The following is a 21,362-nucleotide window of genomic DNA, read 5'->3' on the forward strand; positions in this document are numbered from 1 at the left end:
TTAATTTGGAGCTGATCAGTTCCTTTGCAAACTAGATAATTAAATAAATGGTTTTTCTAATGATAACAACAAAGAAACCCCAAACTCCATGCTGTTTATTCTTCAGAAGTCTTTAAATCTGTCTTTTATACTTTCTGCATTAAGATAGCATTCTGTCAAACTTCATGAAGTAAATGGTAAGACTCTGATTTCATTAGATTAAAGTCATGAAGCTGATGTGGATTTATGCCACTGGCAGTGGGAGCTGGCATTAACATTGTAGAGCATGTCCACACATGGAGGGTTTTTTTTCAGCTAAATTCTGCTTGAACAAATAGCCCACTAGCGAAATGTTTACTACTTCTTATGCAATAATCTAAAAATAAGTATCACTTGCATGCGAATGGCAACAAGACCACAAAGGAAAATCGCCGTATCAGAGTGATTTTGATCTCTACCACAACCTCCAGTTAGCCTAGAGTGTTTTGCTTGAGTTTCCTACGCACAATTCTGCTCCCACCGCAGAGGACAGAAATATATCCACTGAGTGGAAACTTGTTTTTCACAAGACTTTGGAAAGTCTGGGAGAGAGGTCAGCTTTTATACTGCACCACATAATCGTAGGTATCAGTTTTCCTCCACCACCGTCATTTCTACCTTAGGAAACATCACATAGCGTTCCGAAAGATGGGTATTTAGAACCAAGGGTCGAGTTTCAGCTTGTAAGAGTAAATATTGATATAAACAAGATCACCAGTGCCAGACAAACACAGAAATACAGAACTAATAAGCTTGAGGAAAGCATGGTAACATTCACTTTAAAAACTTAATAGTTTAATAACTAGGACCAAAATTTAAAAGTCGCATAACTGTTGTAGGAAACCAGGGAAAAAGTTTAAGAAAAAGCAACTACAGCCATATTTCATCAGAATACTCATTTTTTAGAAGAGCAGAATAACATCTGAGTAAGTTTTAACAAAATGTGTTATGTCTGGTAAAATCTATGACCACAAAATTTCTTTGTTAAAATCTCGGAAAGAAAAAGAAAATCCCTGATGCAAAACAATAGAAAGGTTAACAGCAGGGACTACATTTCTGTAGTTGTCTGTTTAGATTGAACAGAATATTTGAATACAGAAATTGGGTTGGACGTGAAAACATACAATTCTCTGCATGGTACTCAGGAAAGAAGATCTTCCCTTGATTGTTTTTATGCCTACTTTTTAAGGGATGAACAGAGGCACAAAATATTTTTGATTACTAATTGTTATTGTTGGTATTTTGATAAAAGACATGACTCGTTTTAGTATTTCTTAATCTTTACTTTTTAACAATAAAGAGATAAAATCAGAATGTTTTCTTCTTTTACCTGACGTCTCTATGTAGTAATGGGTGATTGCTTTCCAGTGGTAAACAAAATCTTCTTGTAATGGAAGGGAAGGTGCGAGCTATGGGGGGGGGGGGGGAAACACAAAACAAACAATAAACAAAAAAACAGTTAGGAATAAATAAATATATTTCCTCAGATATTAAATGGAATTCTGTCTTACACTTGGAAGTAAACTGTTGCAGACTAGTGCTACAATTCTTCCTCTGTGCTCCTCTACCTTTAACAAGGACATGTTATTCATGGCACAAGCCCCAGGTCACACTGCCTAGCTTGTGAACATCAGTAGTAACCTCTGTGATGTCTCTATGACCAGACAATCTATCTGAAGCAACAAAAGCAACTGCTCATACAGCAAAGCAACACCAGAAATGTAGGTTTGAATTGTTTAGATCTCAGAGTTTTGTCCTGTAGGAAAAAAATCTTCTTTTACATCTGCCCTTGATGCCATCTTCCTCTTCTGCACGCTCTGTTCTCCTCTCTCCCTCTGCTCCCTTAAAATTAGCCATTAGCTGCTTTTGCCATGTTAACCATGCTTTTTTTTCCTGTTAACCACAACTTTTAAAAGATCTTTGTTTCTTTTTTTTTCTTTTTTTTTTTTTTTTTTTGTTTGCACAACTGGCCTGTCCCCAGAGCTTGACAGATTGTTCCTTTTTTTTTAACAAATACACTTCTTATTTCATTTCCGAAAAAAAAAATGAAGTTTCTTTTCTGGAGGAATCTGGGAGGCCAGTTGGGTGTGACTGGCCAGGAATAACATGCTGCAAGAACAAAACACAGCCTCCCACCCAGGCAACACCAGTACTGCTCCATCCTCTCCGAGCTTGAGAATGGGTGCCCAGCCCCTGCAGCCCATTACACCCCAGGCACAAACAACTGCAACACCCCAGGCAGCATGTGAAAAAAAAAGCATTTTACCACTCTGCTCTCCAAAGTGAGACTTGAGGCAAACACTGAATTCGTGATCACAATATAAAACGTTCAGAGCCAGTAAGATCAGGAATCCTGCAGGGAAAACCCCCACCACTCAACAGATTGTGTGAGGGTCTGTAGTTACCAAGGCCTAATCCTACTTGCTCGAGGGGTTTTTTTTGACAATCAAGTCGAGTTGTTCTTTTATAGATAATCCTGAAATAAAAGATTATCACTTGACATGATAGTAGCAATAAGACCTGTGGGCAAACAGAAAGAATCCCATATATAAGCTGGTGTGTCCATTTTGGAAGGATAAGGAATTGAATCATCCCAACAAGCTATGCAGTCTAGTCCTTCACAAAATCACAGAGTGGCTGAGGTTGCAAGGGACCTCTGGAGATCACCTGGTCCAACACGCCTCAGCTCAAGTAGGGTCACCTCGAGCAGGTTGGCCATAACCACATCCAGATGGCTTTTGAATATCTCAAAGGATGGAGATTCCACAACCTCTCCAAGAACCTGTGCCAGGGCTCAGTCACCCTTACAGCGAAAAGCTTTTCCCTCAGAAGCTAGAGACACCACATTTGAGATTAATAACTCTGAATTCCTCTAGTGTCTCCTCGTAGGGCCTAAAAAGTGCTGAGCTGCCTCAGCTCTTGGACAAACAGAAGCACAAGGCTCAAACATCTGTTTACTTTTCACTCGGTAGTGTTGGTCTCTGGAAGCCTTGCAAGTCTTCCACATCAGTCTTTTCTTTTCCTTGAATTTAATGACACTTAAATTTGTCTTGGTAAAGACATAAAGCCCTGTGTATGAACAGCATGCCCTGGAGTGATAAGAAAGTGGAAGGCTAATTGTTAATGACTCTGCACACAGGACTTGGAAATGCAAGACTTTAAAAAGTAGTGGTGTTTGGTAACTATCTACGTCTGCATCCTGTGTGGAAATGTGCCCTCACAAATGGCAACCAGGAAACCACACTGACCTTGCTCATCCACTCCCTGGCAGTCTGTGGACTCATTAAGTCTTCCATATTTCCATGGCTGGGCACTGAGAGCAGCACTTTGGCACACCAGCTACCACAGAATAAATATCAGGACACCGCACACTGGACAAAACTAGCGTGTTTTTTTTTTATGAAGTTTACTAGGTTATTGAAATTCAGAAGAATAACTGAAAAAAAAAAGACTGAGCATACAATATTTTGTATTATGCTTCAGATGTCACACTTGCGGCTGTAGATGTCTATTTCAAGCAATGTAATGATCATTTTGCATCTTTCTGTAATAAAACTGTACTGAAATCTCAGCTCTGGCTGATGAATGGCACAGCGACCAGTTTTGAAGAATACCAGGCCTTTCAGACCACTCTATTTCCAAAGTAATACACGATAGCTAACATTAAAGATTTATCCTTGACTGATATGATTTTCCTCTCCACTTCTTCTAGCCTCATCTGCCTCGAGATGAATTTAGTGCCTCTGAGCAGTGCCAGGAAAAGGATTTCACTTCTCAGCACTGTCAATAATTTATCCACTGTGAGAGAGAACTGCGGATACAGACATTCTCCCTCCCAACAAACGACCCCAGGGACTCCTCTCAGAGGTGAAAAGGTAATTCAGGGACAGGTCCTGCCCTTTTTAATTAAAATACTCAGTGATTTCACAGAGTCTTCTCTGATCAAGGACTGCAAGACAGAGATACCAGAGATACCACCAGCATGGGTGTGCACCTATGTACGTGTGTACAAGCACACCTATTGGGAACATACGCTCAACCTTGCCACCAACTGAACCCGGTGATACAGAGCCGTGGCAGCTTCGCCTGCATGGGGCTACCAGACTCAGTGACAGCTAACAACACAGAAAAAATATTTTTTTTCACTTGTTCAGTTAAAGTATCCCCACCCTCAAACACTCCCACCCCCAAATTCCTCTTCCAACTGCAGATGGACCTAGTATAAACCTGCTTTTTACAGCACAGCTATTCCAGGGAATATTTAACAGAGATGTAACTCCAATAACGCTATGTATTATTCTGAGAGAAGTGTTTTACTGACAAAAAATGAAAAAAAAACCAAAAACCTCAACCCTCTTAATTTAGTTATTCAGACACAAAATCAAGGTAAAGTCCAAGACTAAGATATCAGCTTATACACAAACAAAGCCCAGCACTGGAACGCATTAGAAAAATGTAAGCTCCCAAATACTTGGCTGACATGCTTTAACCCTACTAGGACAGGTAATTCTAGGATGAAGTTGTAGTTTCTATTTTAGGATGAATTATTAGCTACCAGCTGAGATGAAATATATGTTACAGTTGCCAATCTGCATAACGATTCTCTTGTAAAAGCACACAAACTTGTTTAAAGATTCTGAAGCAAAATAAAATTTATTGCGAAGTCCATCAGTTCCTGCTATTTGTCTAATTGGAAGGCATTACCTTAAAAGTGCAGTTATTTCTTGCAGTTATATTAATTCACTTTTATGTAACTACATATGTTCTTACTAATTTTGAGCTATTGATTCCTAATATCAAAGTGAAGTTCTCCTCCTTTGCAAAAAAAACCCCACCCAACATCTTACAAGACTGCAGTGTGGGTGTTGGTATATGAAATAGCCAAAATTCACTAAATACTACTAAAAACCAGCCCATCTGAGCAGACATTGATTAGCTCTTCCATCTGGTTCCCAACTCCAACAGTTGAGCTTCCTGGGACTGAGTGAGTGAGCGTCCTCATTTATGAGCTAAACTTAACACATGCTGCGTTATCATCCTGGTAACAATACGTTACTAATGACTGAACCCACTCCTTCCAGGAAAAGTGCTGTGTTCAGGAGAACTTTTGACCAGAACTATAGTCTGCTCGTTATAAAATCTGTCCAAAATACAGTTCTATGTAGTTTTCAAAAGCATACAGAATTCGTGTTTGGGCAGGAAAAAAAATTACATCAAGAGCAAAGAATTATATAAACATTCAGCATTTAACAGCAATTCCTTTGTGCATTTAAAAGTAATTCTCATATTTTTCATTTATGCTTTTCAAAAGTGTAATTCAATACTGAAAAGAACGGAAACAGCTGAAGCTGGTGATATCCTGCAATATCTTTTGGACAAATGCACCAAGTAAAGAAAACATTGGTACTGTCTGGTCAGAAAAAGAAAGCTGAAATTAGGCCAAAGACAAACGAAGGGGAAGTGCCTGCACACTTCCCTGGCTGAAACAAGGAAAACCACAGCAGCAGCTCGATGTTCTTCTTCCATCTTACTACTTTACTAGTGTGAAGGTTCGCCCTGAGGGAAAATCTGAAAAAGGACTAATGCTTGAAGGTTTACTTTATTTCTCCAGCTGGTGAATGAACAGAGTTTATAACGGTCACTGCTTTCACATATACCATTAACACTGCACATGCTTGCAAGTGATGCACTAAATTTTGTCATCATAATTTGTTAACAGCAGCACAATATTAAAGCAATCAGTAATGTGAGGTCATTACATCAAATAAAGTGGGTTCAAGAAGAATAAATCTTGTTCTGGGCGGTTATGCTCATGATTTTGGAGCAGTACCTGTAGGGAGTGAGTCGGTTTCTTTCAAAGCTCAGCTTTGCCTCAAAACATGAATAGACAAGAAGCTACTTAAGAGCATGGTAAGGTACCAGTGTAAGAGATACAGCAGAATAACAGATTGGTAGAGAGGGGTCCCAAAATGTGCAGCAGACACCAAAATCTAAATTCACTCCCTGACACCAAGAGAGTGATACAATCAATCTTGTTTGACAGCAAACTGCAAAACTCAAAACAATCAAAATCATATTTTTTCCTGCTCAAGGTACAGAGCTCAAAAACATCCTTTTGACTTCACTATTGAGATGAAACATCTCCTGAAAGCGCAAATCAAACACAAACAAAAGTCCTTTGAACATCAAGCGATCACTTTACAGACAAGCTATTCTGTCTAGGGAAACATGAGTGAAGAGCAACAAATAAGAGAAAAAATAAGTCTAACTTGCTCTGTTACTGTACACTACGTTTTGTATGTTGCTGAGAATGTAGCACTCCTGGAATACGCCTGGGATAAAAGTATATCAGAAATGAATAGCGAAGAGAAAATATCTTGGAGACAAGCCATATATAAACTGTCACAGATTCATTAGTATTAACCCCATAAAGCAACAACATTTCTGTTCTGCCCTGAAGTAAGGTAGGAGAACAAAGACTGTAGAACTCTCCACCATTCTCACCGACCCATTCAACCCAATTTAAGGATCGTCTTTCGGGACGATACCACAATGGTGTTTGCTCATCTGGATGCTGCAGAGAAATCCACAAAGGGTGAAAATATCTGAAATACTGGCAGGGCTGACATATGATAAGAAGTGTCAGAAATTAGGATTCAGTTGAAATGATAATCAGGAATAAAACTTCACACGCTTGGACAATGTGGGCAGAAAAGACTGAAAGTTTTGAGTTATTGAAGGTAAGGAAAAGTCTTAACAAAAAGCAACCGGTCCCTTATGTTTGCCTCATCACAGTCCTGTCCTGAAGGCAGTCAATTAAAGAGCGGTACACTCACAACAAGTGAAAGGCAAATACTCCTACGTGTGTTAAACTGTCAACCTTTGGAACTCCTCGTCATAGTTCAGAGAGATGACATATTGAGGGTAAGATTAACGACGATTATCTAATGACATAGGAACTCTTACTGTTTAAATGCATCTCTCTCAAGTCTGCAGGCCCACGGGCCCTGGGGCAGGACAGGAGCATTATATAAGTGATGTGATGTGCAGAAGAAATGACAAGGGAGCAGGGCTACCTAAGCAACTCTGATTTAAAGTAGTGCTACCAACGGAAGCTAAGCCTAGGCACTCCAAGTGTACTCAGTGTCCAGCTCAGTTGAAAACTGTTCAGCTGCAACTGTATTCCTCAGGGAGGCAGGCAGTCAAAACCTTTGAGAATTTATATCTTAGTTACCAGTTCTGTTGCTGATATTCAGGGCTGAAACTGAGTCCACTTGAGGCTGCACCAGCTATACTTGTTTCGCAGCAGTAACAGCAAGAAAAATGATGCTCTAAATTCTCTAGGTTCTGAAAGCAGCTGGCAGAATCGAGGTGGACTTACTTAATATTTAGGCTTTACACCAGTTTTCATTTCCAGAGTAGCAAAGCTAAGTAGCCCACATACTTTAGTTGAAGAGAGAATGAAACAATGATGTAAAGTCACAGCCCCAAAACTGGTTAAAAGTTTCTATTTCTCAGTTCTGTGTTTGAATTACTAGGTCGAACTTCCTAGCTAAAGTAAGAAACACGCTTAACATCGTCTTGCTTTTGTGATTTCCTGTTTCATTCCTAGCATGCGGTGCTTGGCTTTTGTCACAACCCTGTAAATGCAATTTAGTGCAGTATTTATTCTCTGGAGATCCATCATAGTGGTATTAGAAGGATGAGGCAATTCTAAAAGGCACATGAGTTGAGCAAGGACATATAGCGTGTTGTTTGATAGCAGTCACTTGCAAAATGATGTTATCAAAATGTTTCTGTTTTTTGCTTATTTTTTAATTTAAAAAGATCGTCTAGACCCTACTATCTCTGCTTTTCCCTTTTTCCATTCAACTCATTCATTTTTCCTAGTTTTTTATGGATCTCAATAAATGCAGTTTTGTTTATTTTTTGTACACATCAAGAGCGTAAATGTTCTTCTAGAAATAACTTTTATTAGATATCTTGAATCCATAGTCCTGAAAAAATAACTTTTTCTCCACTCCTGCATCTCTCTGTCATCCACTTGTATTCAAAATGTGGCTCAGCTCACCATAACAAGTGTTCTTCAGCCACTAATTTCCATTTCCCCTCTGAACAAAGCACTGTCTATTGAAGGTGTTCATATGTGGTCACGGAAAGTTCTCAAATTAGTCATTTCATCGTTATTTAAAACATTTCTTTCCAGTTGCCACTCTACCACTAAAAGAGCAAACTAGGAACCTGAAATTAACTAATACATGCCTAACTGAGTAATTCTGCTAGAGGAGGCTGCAGAACTGCAGGCACACACGAAGTCAAGCGTGTGCTTAAGTATTTGCAGCATCAAGGCGTACATTAATGCACAAAGAGTGCCCCTCACATGAGGCAGGATTTGGCATGCAGGCTCTTTTTTCACCCATTCGAACCATCTTCCTTCAACACTTTCCGTCTTCACTTCCCGAAGTGTTTCACTGCCCGTTTCTACCACCTAACCAAAGACGCACCTCTTCGAGCTCAGTCTCGTAAGCGCCCTGCCGTACTGAGAAAGGTGCTGACAGCCAGAGGCATTACTGCCAGGACCCTGCCTCACCTAAAAGCCAACACTAATAAATTGCGCAGACAGTGAAGGCGCCCGGATAAGCTGGCAGCTGAATAAGGCCCACAGCAATGGCAGCTTCAGGAACAGGCCCCGCTGCTTTCCTCTCCCCAGAGCAGCGACGGGCACAGATGTCTGTGTCTCCGTGACGAAATCTAACGGAACACACACAGCCCCGGGTCCCCTCAGCTTCCCTTTCCACCCTCCCCGCTTTAAAAAAACAAAACAGGGACGAAAACATGGCTTTGGAAGAGACATCACCGCACAAAAGCACCAGAGACAGCGACTGCTGTTGTCCGCTGGCCACCCCAAGCAGAAAACGCTGAGAAGTCTGCTGGGTTCATCTCCTTTCTTACTTGTTCTCCAGAAAGCACCCGGCATGGCTGAGACGGACCGGGTACGGGCCGCTCTCGCACCCGGCGCAGGGCACCGGGGCCTACCGGGAAGGGCCGCGACCGGCGGTGACAGCCCGGAGGCGGCCCCCCTGGCCGAGGGCCGCCCGGGTCCGCCGCCGAGCGCCGCGCAGCAGCCGTGCCGTGCCCTCCTGGCAGCCCCAGCCGGCCGCTCCCGCGCCGGGGCAATTCGCTCCCTTCCCTTCCCGGGCGCCGCGCAGGGCCCGCGGCGGGCCGCGGCCTGCCCGGCGGCTCGGCCTCCGCCTCCCTGCCCCGCGGCAGGGGCGAGCCGGGATCGGCGCGGCCGCGGCTGCCGGCGGGTACGCCGGCTCGGCGGGGCTACTCGCCGCCAGCCCCGCTTCGGCAGCAGGCCCCGCGGGAGGAAGGGGCGCCGCGCTCGAGGAGCGGGCCGAGCCCCCCGCTCGGCGCCGCTCCTCCCCGCGGGGCCCGCTCGGCGGGTAGGCCCGGCTCTCATCCCCGACGCGGCGTGGCTGGGCCCGCCGGCGGCCTTACCGCCTCCACGGCGTGCTGCAGGATGGAGGTGAACTTGGAGAACATCCTGTCCCGCGACTGGAGCAGCCGCTGCCGGGAGGACCGCGAGAGCTCCTCGATCCGCCGCCGCCGCTCCAGGGTGAGGGCTGCATGCGGGGGCCTGGCCGCGGGGATCGGGCGGGCGGGCGGGCGGCCGCCGGCTTTGCCTCTCGCTCCCCGGCGGACACCGTAGCACTGACACCGCCGGGCTGCGGCGCCGGCTGCCGAGGCTCCGGGTGTCCGCCCCGGCGCGGCCTGCAGGGGCCGCCACCCCCCGCACGCAGAGAGCCGCGGGCCCGGGCCGCCGAGGGGACCGTCCTCCCGCCCGCGCGGGCGGGGACGGCGCTGGCCGTGACCCGCGGTCGATCGAAGTGGGCCGCTTGTGCCCGGCCTGCCCGGGGCAGGGCCCCCCTGCCGGCCCCGGGATGCGGGAGTGTGGGACGCGGCCGGGGGCAGGAGCAGGCAGCGCGCTCGGGGTGCCCCGCGCCGGACCCCCGCCTCTGCGGGCGACCCCTGAGCAGGGAGGCGGGGCTGGGGGGAAGCGGCGCCCACCGCCCCGGCCTCTCTTTTCCTCTGCCACAGGAAAAGCGGAGGTGAAGTGGGGTGAGCAGAGGTTGTACGTGTAGCTGGTGGGCGGTGTGATGTTTTGGGAATAGCTACAATTCGTGGGATTTGGGCACTGGGCAAATGGAAATAGAACGGGATTGATTTGGCAGTGGGGGAGCAGAGTGGAATGTTGGGAAGGTGGCACACCGGTATGGGAAAGGGAAGAGAACCCATAGTACCAAATAGAGAAAAACTTTCTCATTAGTTTTTGGAGATGGATGAAGAACAACTTCCTTGTATACTAGGAGCAAGCGGAGAGAGAGAACTCAAAAGGCACGACAAAACTACTGTTTCACTGCTCTATTTTAAATTGTGTCATCTGGGAAGTCTGACTGTGACTGTTGATCCTGTGATGAAGTCCTACTAATGGTTCTGCTGTACTGATTGTTGTTACTACCTCCATGCAGGCAAGGAGAGCTACAGTCCAAGTACTGTATGGAAGTAAATACTAGTTGTATGTGGACACCTTTGCTGAAGTTGCTATGGAGCAGACCTCCTAGCTATCTCCTTCTCAAAACCCAGACATATCAAATAATATAAATTTAAAAGGTAATTATGTTTTATTGTTTTTTTCTAAATCTACTTATTGTGGGTTTTTCAAGTTATATTCCGTAGATGTTCTTAGAAAATGTAAATTTTCTGTGTGAGTAGTCACATGATGAAACATACATACCATCTCTGCATTTTGGTAATTATTAACTGGACAGATGCTGCGTTTGGAAGGTGCTTATCTTCTATGATTTAACATAGAAGTTCTATTAGATGTTTTAAGTGTGCTCTAGGAGGCAAATCTTTCTTCAGATGAATTTAAGTGATACCTATTTAGTTTTGCAGTACATCGGGATTATTATTATTTATGTATATTTTAATACGTAAATACTTACATCTATTTTTATTTATATTAGTATTCTTATAAGTGCAGTTCAGAGGCTACATTCAGCCTGCTTATATGGTTTGTTTTGAAGGTTTATATTGCTTTCGTTAAAAAAAGAAAAACAAATGATGAGTTGTAGGTTTGAATGCAAACATGTCAGCAAGTGGACTGAGTAGTGCTACAACTTTTCTCCCATCAATATGAGGGTGTTTACCATGTTAATGGGGACCTTCCCATTCTCTCACCGTAGATATCGTTTTGGAGCCTGCATTCTTCTGAAGAAGATGTGGATTTAAGGCACCCGTGCTTGATTAAGGTGGCTAAGAGAACACGGTAATTTAAAATGCTCTTTGCAATCCATTCGTTTTTGCAAAAATGTCTTTTGGATGTGCCTGGGCCTTCTCATTTCTGAGCAGCAGAATGAATAAAGAAACAGTAAGATATCATGAAGATATAAAAGGAGACAGTTTTATAACAGTGAGAGTATTCCTAAGTGTACTTCATGATTTATGAAATCATAAGTCACCTCTTCACAGATGGTACGCTGAAGCTTTTCTAATGCTTGAGGGCCTCTTATTATTCTAAGAGTGCCTGATATATATGAAAACATTTCTTTTTAAACAGAACATTTCATTGTGGTTGGAATTCAGGTTTTGGTTGTAAAAGTGACTTCTTATGAGGACTTCTGAATATGAAATGCCTTGCGGTAAAGGACACAAAGAAAATATCACAATTTTATGATCATCCCTAAGCTTATTAAACAAATTCAGCCTCTGCAAATAATCCTGCATTTGCTTGCCAATATATTGAGCTTGGATTTGTAGCCATACTGCAGAATCCAGTCTGTGCTTATATGGGTTGCAGATAGTAGACACAGGTTTTTTATGCTCTTTTAAAGAAGTCTCAAATTTCTCAAGTATATGGAGGCATTTCTTGCTGCTGGGAATTTTAGATAAATACTGACAAACCAGTAATAATGAAAATCACTGGAAAATAATGGAAAAAAATATTTCACCATTGTCAATGCAAAAGAACTCAGCTGAGGTTACATTCTGTTTGGATACTTCTTGTTCTCTCTGGAGATGATTCAATTGGACATGACTCAGTTATGGACAGGCTACCAATGTTATGTCATATGCAACAATACCTCTTCACCTGCTCATGCTTCTTCTTGTTTCCACTGAAATAAATACAAGTATTACTACTTATTTTAATACCCTTGAGAGCAGAGTTCTGCTGGTTTGGAGTTGGGTTTTTTTTGGCAAGGTGGTTCATTTTTGGGGGTGGCACATGCAGTGAGTTAGTGTTTTGTGCGAATGTGAGTTAAGACGCAGCTTGAAAGTGTCACTGTTTTAATTGATAGAGCTTTGGGGAACTTTTCTCATTCTTACAAATTAATGAAATTGTCTAGATTAAATCAGTTTAAATGGAGTGAGACAGTGAGATAATGTGCTAGGCTTTCTATCTGGAAATCTCTGCTATTTAATTGATGGCACTAGGCCAGTCCCTAATGGATGTATTTGTCTACATTACAGAAGAACTTCCTGCAGTCTGGACTTTTGCTTCAGAGAGGTTGAGGATTTGCAAGGTACATTTTTGTACCTCAGAATGAAAACATGCTAGTAGAGCTATGTGTAATATCTGTTTATATTCTGTGCAGTAATTTCTTGTGTTTCTAATAACCAGATTGACATCTATGTTGTGACTACTTGGATGAAATAAAGAATGAAGTGTTAGTGGTTCAGCATGATCTCCGCTTTTGAGGAGGGCTAAATTGATGTTTAAAATCATCTTCATATCTTTCTGATTCTGGGCTTTATTACAGAAAGCAAGCATTCTGTGCATTGGATACTGAAGAGAATACAGTGGGACTGAAGTCCAGACTATGCTTCTCCCAAGTTTAATCAGTGTCTTATATGTTGTATCATTCGTGCTTCTGTTCACCGTCATTTTCCATCATGAATTTTCCAGTTGTCTGTGCTCTCAGCTGCATGCAACACCTCCCTCCTTGCTGATTCACTAGCAGCACCATGCAGTATTTCTCATGGTATTTTACAGTATTTTGCAGTGTACTGATCATGCAGTATTTCTTTAAATTCCATTTTCAGCCATTTCCTGGTCTGTGCATCCTGCTCCACATCTGCATGTCTACTCCTTCTGTAGAGACCTTTGTCTTCTGATGGGTTGCAAACTTCCTAGTCATTAATCTATTGTCCAATTGCTTATCTGTCACATTTGCAAGTGTCTTGTTATGCCATGACTCATGGCTTCTGTGGAAGACACAATACTCGGCTGGATGGACAAATATGCCTGCCCAGGAGGCTGTTTCTTTTGTTCGTACTTCAGGTACACTGTCTATACTACCCTGCTTTAGCTTATACATGTTGTCAGTGAAATGAGACATTTCTTTTCCAAACACATTGTGTTATCCTAAAATGTTTCTGTTCCAAAGGAAGCGTTATCACTCAAGCTTTCATCTATAAGTAGATATATGAATGTTCTGCCATACATTATCTGCAAGTGTTAGCATATAATAAATTATTGAAATCAGATAAAATTCTCTCAGATACGACCAGTCAATGATGAGTCAATTTCACTGAAGTCTACAGGTTAGCAGGACAGCAAGTTTACTTGTTCTGGTGGTAGCAGTACCTGAAGCAAAGAGATTAAGAATAAACATTGGTCGACGGTTCAATGTCCAAGTGGAGACCAGTGACGAGTGGTGTTCCTCAGGGGTCAGTACTGGGACCAGTGCTGTTTAACATCTTTGTTGGTGACATGGACAATGGGATCAAGTGCACCCTCAGCAAGTTTGCTGACGACACCGAGCTGTGTGGTGGTGTGGACACGCTGCGGGGAAGGGATGCCATCCAGAGGGACCTTGACAGGCTGGAGAGGTGGGCCTGTGAGAACCTCATGAAGTTCAACATGGCCAAGTGCAAGGTCCTGCACATGGGTCAGGGCAATCCCAGGCATAAGTACGGGCTGGGTGGAGAATGGACTGAGAGCAGCCCAGAGGAAAAGGACTTGGGAGTGCTGGTGGATGGGAAGCTCAACATGAGCCGGCAATGTGTGCTGGCAGCCCAGAAGGCCAATCGTATCCTGGGCTGCATCCAAAGAAGTGTGGCCAGCAGGTCGAGGGAGGTGATTCTGCCCCTTTGCTCTCGTGAGACCCCACCTGGAATACTGCATTCAGCTCTGGAGTCCCCAGCACAAGAAGGACATGGAGCTGCTGGAGCGGGTCCAGAGGAGGTCACGAAGATGATCCAAGGGCTGGAACACTTCTGCTATGAAGACAGGCTGAGAGAATCGGGGCCGTTCAGCCTGGAGAAAAGAATGCTCCGGGGTGATCTTATAGCAGCCTTCCAGTACTTAAAGGGGACCTACAGGAAAGCTGGAGAGGGACTTTTTACAAGGGCATGTAGAGACAGGACAAGGGGAAATGTCTTTAAATTGAAAGAGGGCAGATTTAGATTAGATTTAAGGAAGAAATTTGTCACTCTGAGGGTGGTGAGGCAGTGGAACAGGTTGCCCACAGAAGTTGTAGATGCCCCATCCCTGAAAATGTTCAAGGCCGGGTTGGATGAGGCTTTGGGCAACCTGGTGTAGTGGAGGGTGTCCCTGCCCATGGCAGGGGGGTTGGAACTAGATGATCTTTGAGGTCCCTTCCAACCCTAACCATTCTATGATTCTGTGATTCTGTGAACTTCTAGGTTTATGCTATATTGCAACTGTAATGACTGCAAGAGTCTGAATGTGGTATAAATAGACATAAAACTGGATTTTGCCCCAAAACATTAGAAAAAAATAGTTGAGTGGTCCAGCTGCTATGTATTGGTTCCCTCAATCATTTGTCTGTGTACTTGCAGAGGAAAGTCTAGCAACCAGAATCTGTATGTATTTCTGGGGAGAATTTTGGTGCTTAGTCTTGACCCTACTAAGAGATTTCTGAGTAATTTTCAGATCAGCTGTGACTGCATTGTTTACTTTCTAATGCATAATAAGATTTCATTGTTACTTACATCTTTGGATTTAGGGCTATAATCTGTTAATCCCTACAATGTCATCAGATAATCTGTTTAATCATAAGCAAAAGCTGATCTTGGTAGTCAGTATGTGTTATGCAAAATAGTTCAGGCACACTGGTACTATGCAAGTATAAAAACTTTCAGATCTCTCGCATTAGTCCACAATTAAAAGTAGGTTTTTGTCAGACTTTCAATTCAGATATCTTTGTTCTGAGGCATAATTGAAATCTCTCATGGAGTCTAGTAGTAAATTTTGGCATTGTAAAATGTCCTAATTTTGAAGCAAGTATCTAGAATATTTATGATATGATGTACTCGGTAGTGGCTTCATGATTAATTTTAAATTATTGACAGCACAATTATCTAGAAAGGCTCAAATGCTAGCGTCACAATGCGCTCCATGTTCACTGTGCATAGAGTCACATGACAAAAGTCCAGTGATGTTCTTCAGTATTTTGTTACACCAGGATTGTGGCTGGTAACTTCATGGGTTCTGTTCCTGGCTTCTTGGTAGGAACCAGCAGAAGGCAGAGGTGACCTGGTTTCATTTCATCAAAGCAGCAAGGTTCAGTCCTTCATAGCAATTTTTTTTGGAAAAAAATAACCCTATGTATCCTGTGTAGAATGAATTAATATACCAACTAGTAATGTTACCTCTGGGCTTAACTGCTGCATGTTACTTGGCTCGTAAAAGCTTTGGTTGCTACACACAACAGCCCATCAGCTTAGCAGTTCACTTGTCCCACTTGGCTCTCAAATGATGTTATTTGAAGCTGCCTCTGGCTCTTACATCCGACATATTTGCATCTTTGCAACAGTTAAACCCCATGAATTTAGGAAGGGTCTTGTATTCAAAGACTTGCCCTTCTTGACAGCTAACTGAATTCTTGGGTGATTCTGAAAGAGGTGAGAGTGACCATGTACCTCACCATTGCATTATTTTACCTATAGGTGAGAGCAGAGGGAGCCATCTGAACACTTACAGTTAGAATTTCACGCTCAGAAGCTATCCTCTGAGCCAAACTGCATTTCCAGAAAAAGCACATACAACTTCGGGTCAACAGAACCTGGTTCTTATGGGTGATTTCAACTACCCAGGTATTTGTTGGAAGAACAATACAACAGCTCACGTCATCCATCAAGTTCTTGGAATGCATAGAGGACTGCTTCCTCATACAAATGTTAGATGTGCCAACCAGGAATGAGGCACTGCTGGACTTGCTACTCATAAACCAAGAAAACCTGCCTTGTAATATCTTCGTTAGTGAGAACCTTGGCTGCAGTGATCACAATATTGTGGAATCTGGGATCCTGCTGAGCATGCTGAAGGTTAGCACTAAGACAAAGGTTTTGATTTCAGAAGAGCAAACAAACTTCAGCTCGCTCAGAGCTCAGTTGGGAGGGATTCCATGGGAAGTTTCCATGGAGGATAAAGGAGGTAGCAAGTGCTGGAAGTTTTTCAAGAATGTCCTCCTGGAAGCACAAAACCAGTTCCCCTTTAAAGGTAATGGAAGCAGGCAGAGCAAGAGATCCCCTTGGCTTAACTGCAAGCTTCTGAGTCTGCTCAAAACCAAAAGAGAAACGTACCGGAGACGGAAAAGTGGACAAATACCCATTGAGAACTACAAGGGCATTGCCAGGGCTTGCAGAGATGCAGTTAGAAAAGCAAAAGCTCAGCTCAAATTGAAATTGCTGTTGCTATCTAGACAAATGGTCTACGCAGTGGGTGGGGAGCTGGCTGACAGGCGGCACCCAGAGGGTGGTGGTCAATAGCTCCTTTTCAAACTGACAACCTGTCACAAGTGGGATCCCCCAGGGATCTATATTGGCCCCAACACTATTCCATATCCTCGTAAGTGATCTGGATGATGAGATCAAGTGTACCCTGATGGAGTTTGCTGATGATACAAAACTGAGCGGGGAAGCGGTCACTTCAGAAGGGAGAGCCACCCTGTAGGAAGACCTGGATAGGCTGGAAGAGTGGGCTAACAAGAACCTTGGTTCCACAACATTAGACGCTTTTAAGATTCAGCTGGACAGGGTACTGGGCCATCTTGTCTAGACTGTTTTTACTGAGAAATGTTGGACCAGATGATCCTTGAGGTCCCTTCGAATCTCATATTCTATGATTATGATTCTATGAACTTGATCCTTTGTAATTCTTCCAGAGTCATAGGCCCTGCAGGAATGAGTGTTTGCACTTGGATGAAGCCTTTAAGGAACTGAGCTGGAGGCACTACTGACAACAAGCAAAGAAAACAAAGCCTGTAGTAGAGCCAGGGTCATCCAGAAATGTTTCTGTTGCTCATCCCTGTTCTTTCACCTCAGGCTACTTTGGACTAGTTTGACATTCAGTCCTCATGTTGTGAAATGCTGAAGTAAGCAGATCTGTGTTTGCAATATGCCTAATATAGGGGAACCTGTTCCTGATTAGATCTCTGAGTGGTGCTGTAGTGCGCTGTCCTTGACTCCTGCCTGGCAACTCATGTGCCAAATGACATTTTCCCATCCATTTAGTTTCTCTGGTTTTATGCTCAGAAGCTGTTGCTCTCAGTCTCTGGGTCTCCTGAGAATTCCCAGGTGGTGTCGTATTGAGCTGTTATTTGTACCTGGAGTGCTTGACTGCTGAATCAGATGTGCAGTCTGTATTTCCTCCCTCTCCAGCAGTAACAAACAGGCAGCGGAATATTTGTCGTTATATGTGCAACATATATCAAAATTCTGTGTTCAGATGTAGAGATCTTGCACTAGCATTAATAAGTTTCCATGAGCTTGTTGCAAAACAATTCAACCAGTGCATGTCATAGCCCGCAGAGGGCAGCCTGACCTCATGTTTTACTCCAGCAATGTGCTTAACTAGAGAATTCAGTCATCTGCTGGCATCCCGATCTGTCAGCGTGACTTGCTGTGGAATAAACAACGGAATGTTGCGGAGAATTAGCATCAGCCCTAAACTCAAACAGATTCAAAAGTGGGTGAAAAAAAACAATCACTCTAAATTAAACCTTCTGTGGTTTTTTTTTTTTTGTTGTTGTTGTTTAAAAGCATATTGAAAGAATAAAAAAATGCATGAGAAAACTCAGCTAGACCTGAGCTTTAAATATCTCACATGTACAACAGATAAGTTTATTTGTAGATGTGAATAGGCAAGAGAAAGAAAATATCCCAAATATGTGTACCTGAATGTACTAGACAAGACTAGAAAGAGAACAACAGTGTTTTTCTTTTTTTCCAAATGTCTTCAGGAGTCTTTCAAGATTTGAGTTACTGTTGACATGACTGTAAGACTGTGCCTTTGGCAGGTTGGCCCATGTTTTTTCCCAAGTGTGTCCTGAGTCCCTGTGAAATAGCCATCACAATTTCAAGGAGATTTTGTCTAAAAGGATGTGTCTACACACAGGCGTGTGCCTTAGCTGTAAAACTGATCAGTGCCAGGTATGAGACTAGAGGTTGCTATCTGGACCTAGTATGACAAGGAACAAGGCGTTCAGTTCCTGAAAAAGAGCCAGTACTTTGTGTCTCTCAAATCGAATTGTGTCCACCAGCTAATTAAGGAATGATCTTGATATGCTCTGAAGGGAAGGAAGCCTGTCCACTTTTATACTTCTCAGCCAGAGGGCCCTGCAGTACAGTGTTCAGAATAGAAAATAAGTATAAAGAAAATAGCATTTGAGGAATTAAGACAGCCTCAGCAATATGTCAATTCCAGGAGTACGGGAAAAAAACTAAGTATCTTTTATGATCACATGTCAAATTACTCATTGATGTACTTTCACATTGATTTAGATAATTAATTTCTTTGGTCCCTGTCGTGGGTTAGGCTGCTCTGGCAACTGAACCCCGCACAGCTGGTCACTCACCCTCCCCCACCCCCAGGAATGAGGGAGAGAATTAAAGGAGAAACAGGAAGCCCGTGGGTTGAGATAAGAACAATTTAATACAGATGATTTAATACACAGTGTAGATGCTCACCACCCCCTCTCATCTGCAGCCCGTCTCGTCCCGAAGCTGCAATCCCGGACGAACGCGAGGCCCCGAAATAGAGAGGGGCAGAGAGAGAGAGATAGTACTACGAGAGTGGGAGTACTGGGAGAGGGAGAAAGGAAAAAAAAAAAAAAAAAGGCAATAGAGCGAAAGTGCAGAAGCGCAAAAGGGCAAAAGCGGCGAAAAAAACAAAGCGCAAAAGCCCTTCTTCCCGGCTGACCCTCACTTTTATACTGGGCATGACGCTGCATGATATGGAATATTAATTGGCCAGTTTGGCCTCAATCTTAGGTTCCACCACAAATCACAAGGGAAATCGTGTCCCCCTTGTCCCAGCTATGCTCCCCCCTTATCCCACCGTGCTTCTGCACTCCGGCACACTGAAAAGTCCTTGGAGTCTCATGTCCGACCACAAACATCAGCTTGCTATCAGCATTCTTCTCAGAGCGAGCCTCTGAGTAAAACCAAAACACGGAGCTCTTCTAGCTGCTAAAAAGAAGAGCTAACTCTGTCCCGGCTAAAACCAGGACAGTCCCAAACTTTCTACCTTATATAAGCATGGCTGTTCATAGCAGAAAGTATAGAATTCTCAGAGTTTGGCTCATTGTAATTGCAACTACAGGGGATTTATTGCTTCTGATTGCTAAAACTTTCTCCATGTATAGGAGTGCTGAGAGATTTTGGCGCTGGTTTGCTTAGAATATTGTTTGCTATTCTTGCCATGTTATTTATAAACATCTTTGCTAAAGTAAACTTTGACCAAGGAAATATCTGTCATGTTTGACATTGATAGCATGAGGTAAAAGTTACTCTGTGTAAAAATGCTTGCACATTTAACCAGCTCTGATTGCATAATTTAATTCAGTTTGGCCACAAGAAATTCTTTAGGGGAAAGGGTAAAGTAGGGCACACAGTGAGATAATGCCCATACTTGATGCAGATCTAAAACCTCTAATTTATAATTAACAACAAAGGCATTTTATGGGATTGTCTTTATATGTCCTGAAAGCATGCACTGAATCAAAATTAGAAGAAAAAAATGTTGTAGGAATCAAGTTTCACAGCTCTTAGTCATGGTGCATACTTCATATGGGAGCCTGTGAGAACCTGATGCAAAGCCTGATTAAATTTCTGACTCTGAGCCCTTTGTCGGGATGTTCCTAGTAAGGATACAGACATAGGGGTGATGCTGAAGTTTTTCAGCAGTAACTGCTGACCAACATTTAGCTGATCTTTGCAAACTTGACTCTCAGAAATGAATGTGTAATTTTGGCCCTTGTGTCCTAAGCTCCCACAGGTACTTCAGCCATTTCGATGCACAAGCAATATAGAACTAGATATTAACAGGCATATTGGAGGGCTTCTCCTTAGCTGCCAGGATCACAAATAGTTCTTGGTTAGACAAAACCTATAGCATTTATGTGATAGCATGATCTTACATAATCTGTGTAAAAATTTTTGGGTTATTCAGTCCAGTAGGCAGTACTAACTTAGGATAACATATGTTCAATATTATATTTTTTGCCATAAAACTGCATATACCACAGACAACATGGAAGGTTGAATTAACACGCAGAGGATTAAGAAAACTGGTTCTAAGCAATGAAAAAAATAAGGAAGATGACTTTGGGATTTGTGTTACTCAGGGGAACTTTCTAACTTTTTGATTTTTTTTCCTTTTTTTTTTTTTTGTTTGATGGTTAAGTCTCTTTATATATGTATATGTGGGATATTTGGGAAAAAAAAACTTCAGTAAAGCATTTCTATTAATATTTGCTGTGGGTAATTTGGAGCTCAATTCTCCTTTGAAAGATACAAATGGGAACTTTTCTCAAAAGAGATTAGTGGGAGCTGCCCTTGAAGCTCACTGAAATCAGTGAAAGGCCATGTATTTATGTGAATATGCTGTCCATTACTGACTCATTGCAGGTTCTAGAAAGAGTCTTACATTGAAAGTAAGAGGGCTGCCTTGCTTTCATGTCATTCATATCACAGAGAACTATTTATATTGAGCTTATTAAAATTCTGATTAAATCATTAGTAATGCTGTAGATTTTGTTTCTTTCTAGTATGACTGCTATAGGTCTGATATTCTTAAGGAGCCAGTGGAGTTATGGTGGAACATGTGGTAAAAACTTGTAGAAAAATCATGTAGTTTCCATCATTCTTCAGCATCCCAGGATCAGTTCAGTGAAATAAGTTAAATAGATTATTCAGGCCAGTTCTGGCCATCCTTGCCATTTACCTTGCCCACAGAAGTTGTTCTTTGAAGCCTACTTCTGTAAGAATTTGTCTTTCGTTCCAAAAAAGCCCCTAACTTTCGTCACAATGAT

At 42.8% G+C, this 21,362-nt stretch overlaps 2 protein-coding genes across 3 annotated transcripts in view; one reads left to right on the forward strand and one right to left on the reverse strand.

Annotated features, from left to right (window-relative positions):
* FHIP2A (FHF complex subunit HOOK interacting protein 2A) overlaps window positions 1-9,641 on the reverse strand; it is a 33,853-nt gene extending 24,212 nt beyond the window's left edge. For both annotated transcript variants that reach the window (XM_086616544.1, XM_086616545.1), the window contains exons 1-2: window positions 9,520-9,641; window positions 1,349-1,427 (exon numbers count right to left, since the gene is read on the reverse strand). In XM_086616544.1, the coding sequence (XP_086472670.1) occupies window positions 1,349-1,427; window positions 9,520-9,564 (124 nt within the window). In that variant the 5' untranslated portion in view covers window positions 9,565-9,641. The remainder of the gene's footprint in view (window positions 1-1,348; window positions 1,428-9,519) is intronic.
* A 1,003-nt stretch (window positions 9,642-10,644) lies between these two features.
* ABLIM1 (actin binding LIM protein 1) overlaps window positions 10,645-21,362 on the forward strand; it is a 217,432-nt gene continuing 206,714 nt past the window's right edge. Inside the window, exon 1 of the mRNA XM_086616550.1 lies at window positions 10,645-10,692. The gene's annotated coding sequence lies outside the window, so the exon portion shown is untranslated. The remainder of the gene's footprint in view (window positions 10,693-21,362) is intronic.

The sequence above is a fragment of the Tauraco erythrolophus genome, chromosome 9, assembly GCF_009769465.1.
Source record: "Tauraco erythrolophus isolate bTauEry1 chromosome 9, bTauEry1.pri, whole genome shotgun sequence".
NCBI classification, from domain to species: Eukaryota; Metazoa; Chordata; class Aves; order Musophagiformes; family Musophagidae; genus Tauraco; species Tauraco erythrolophus.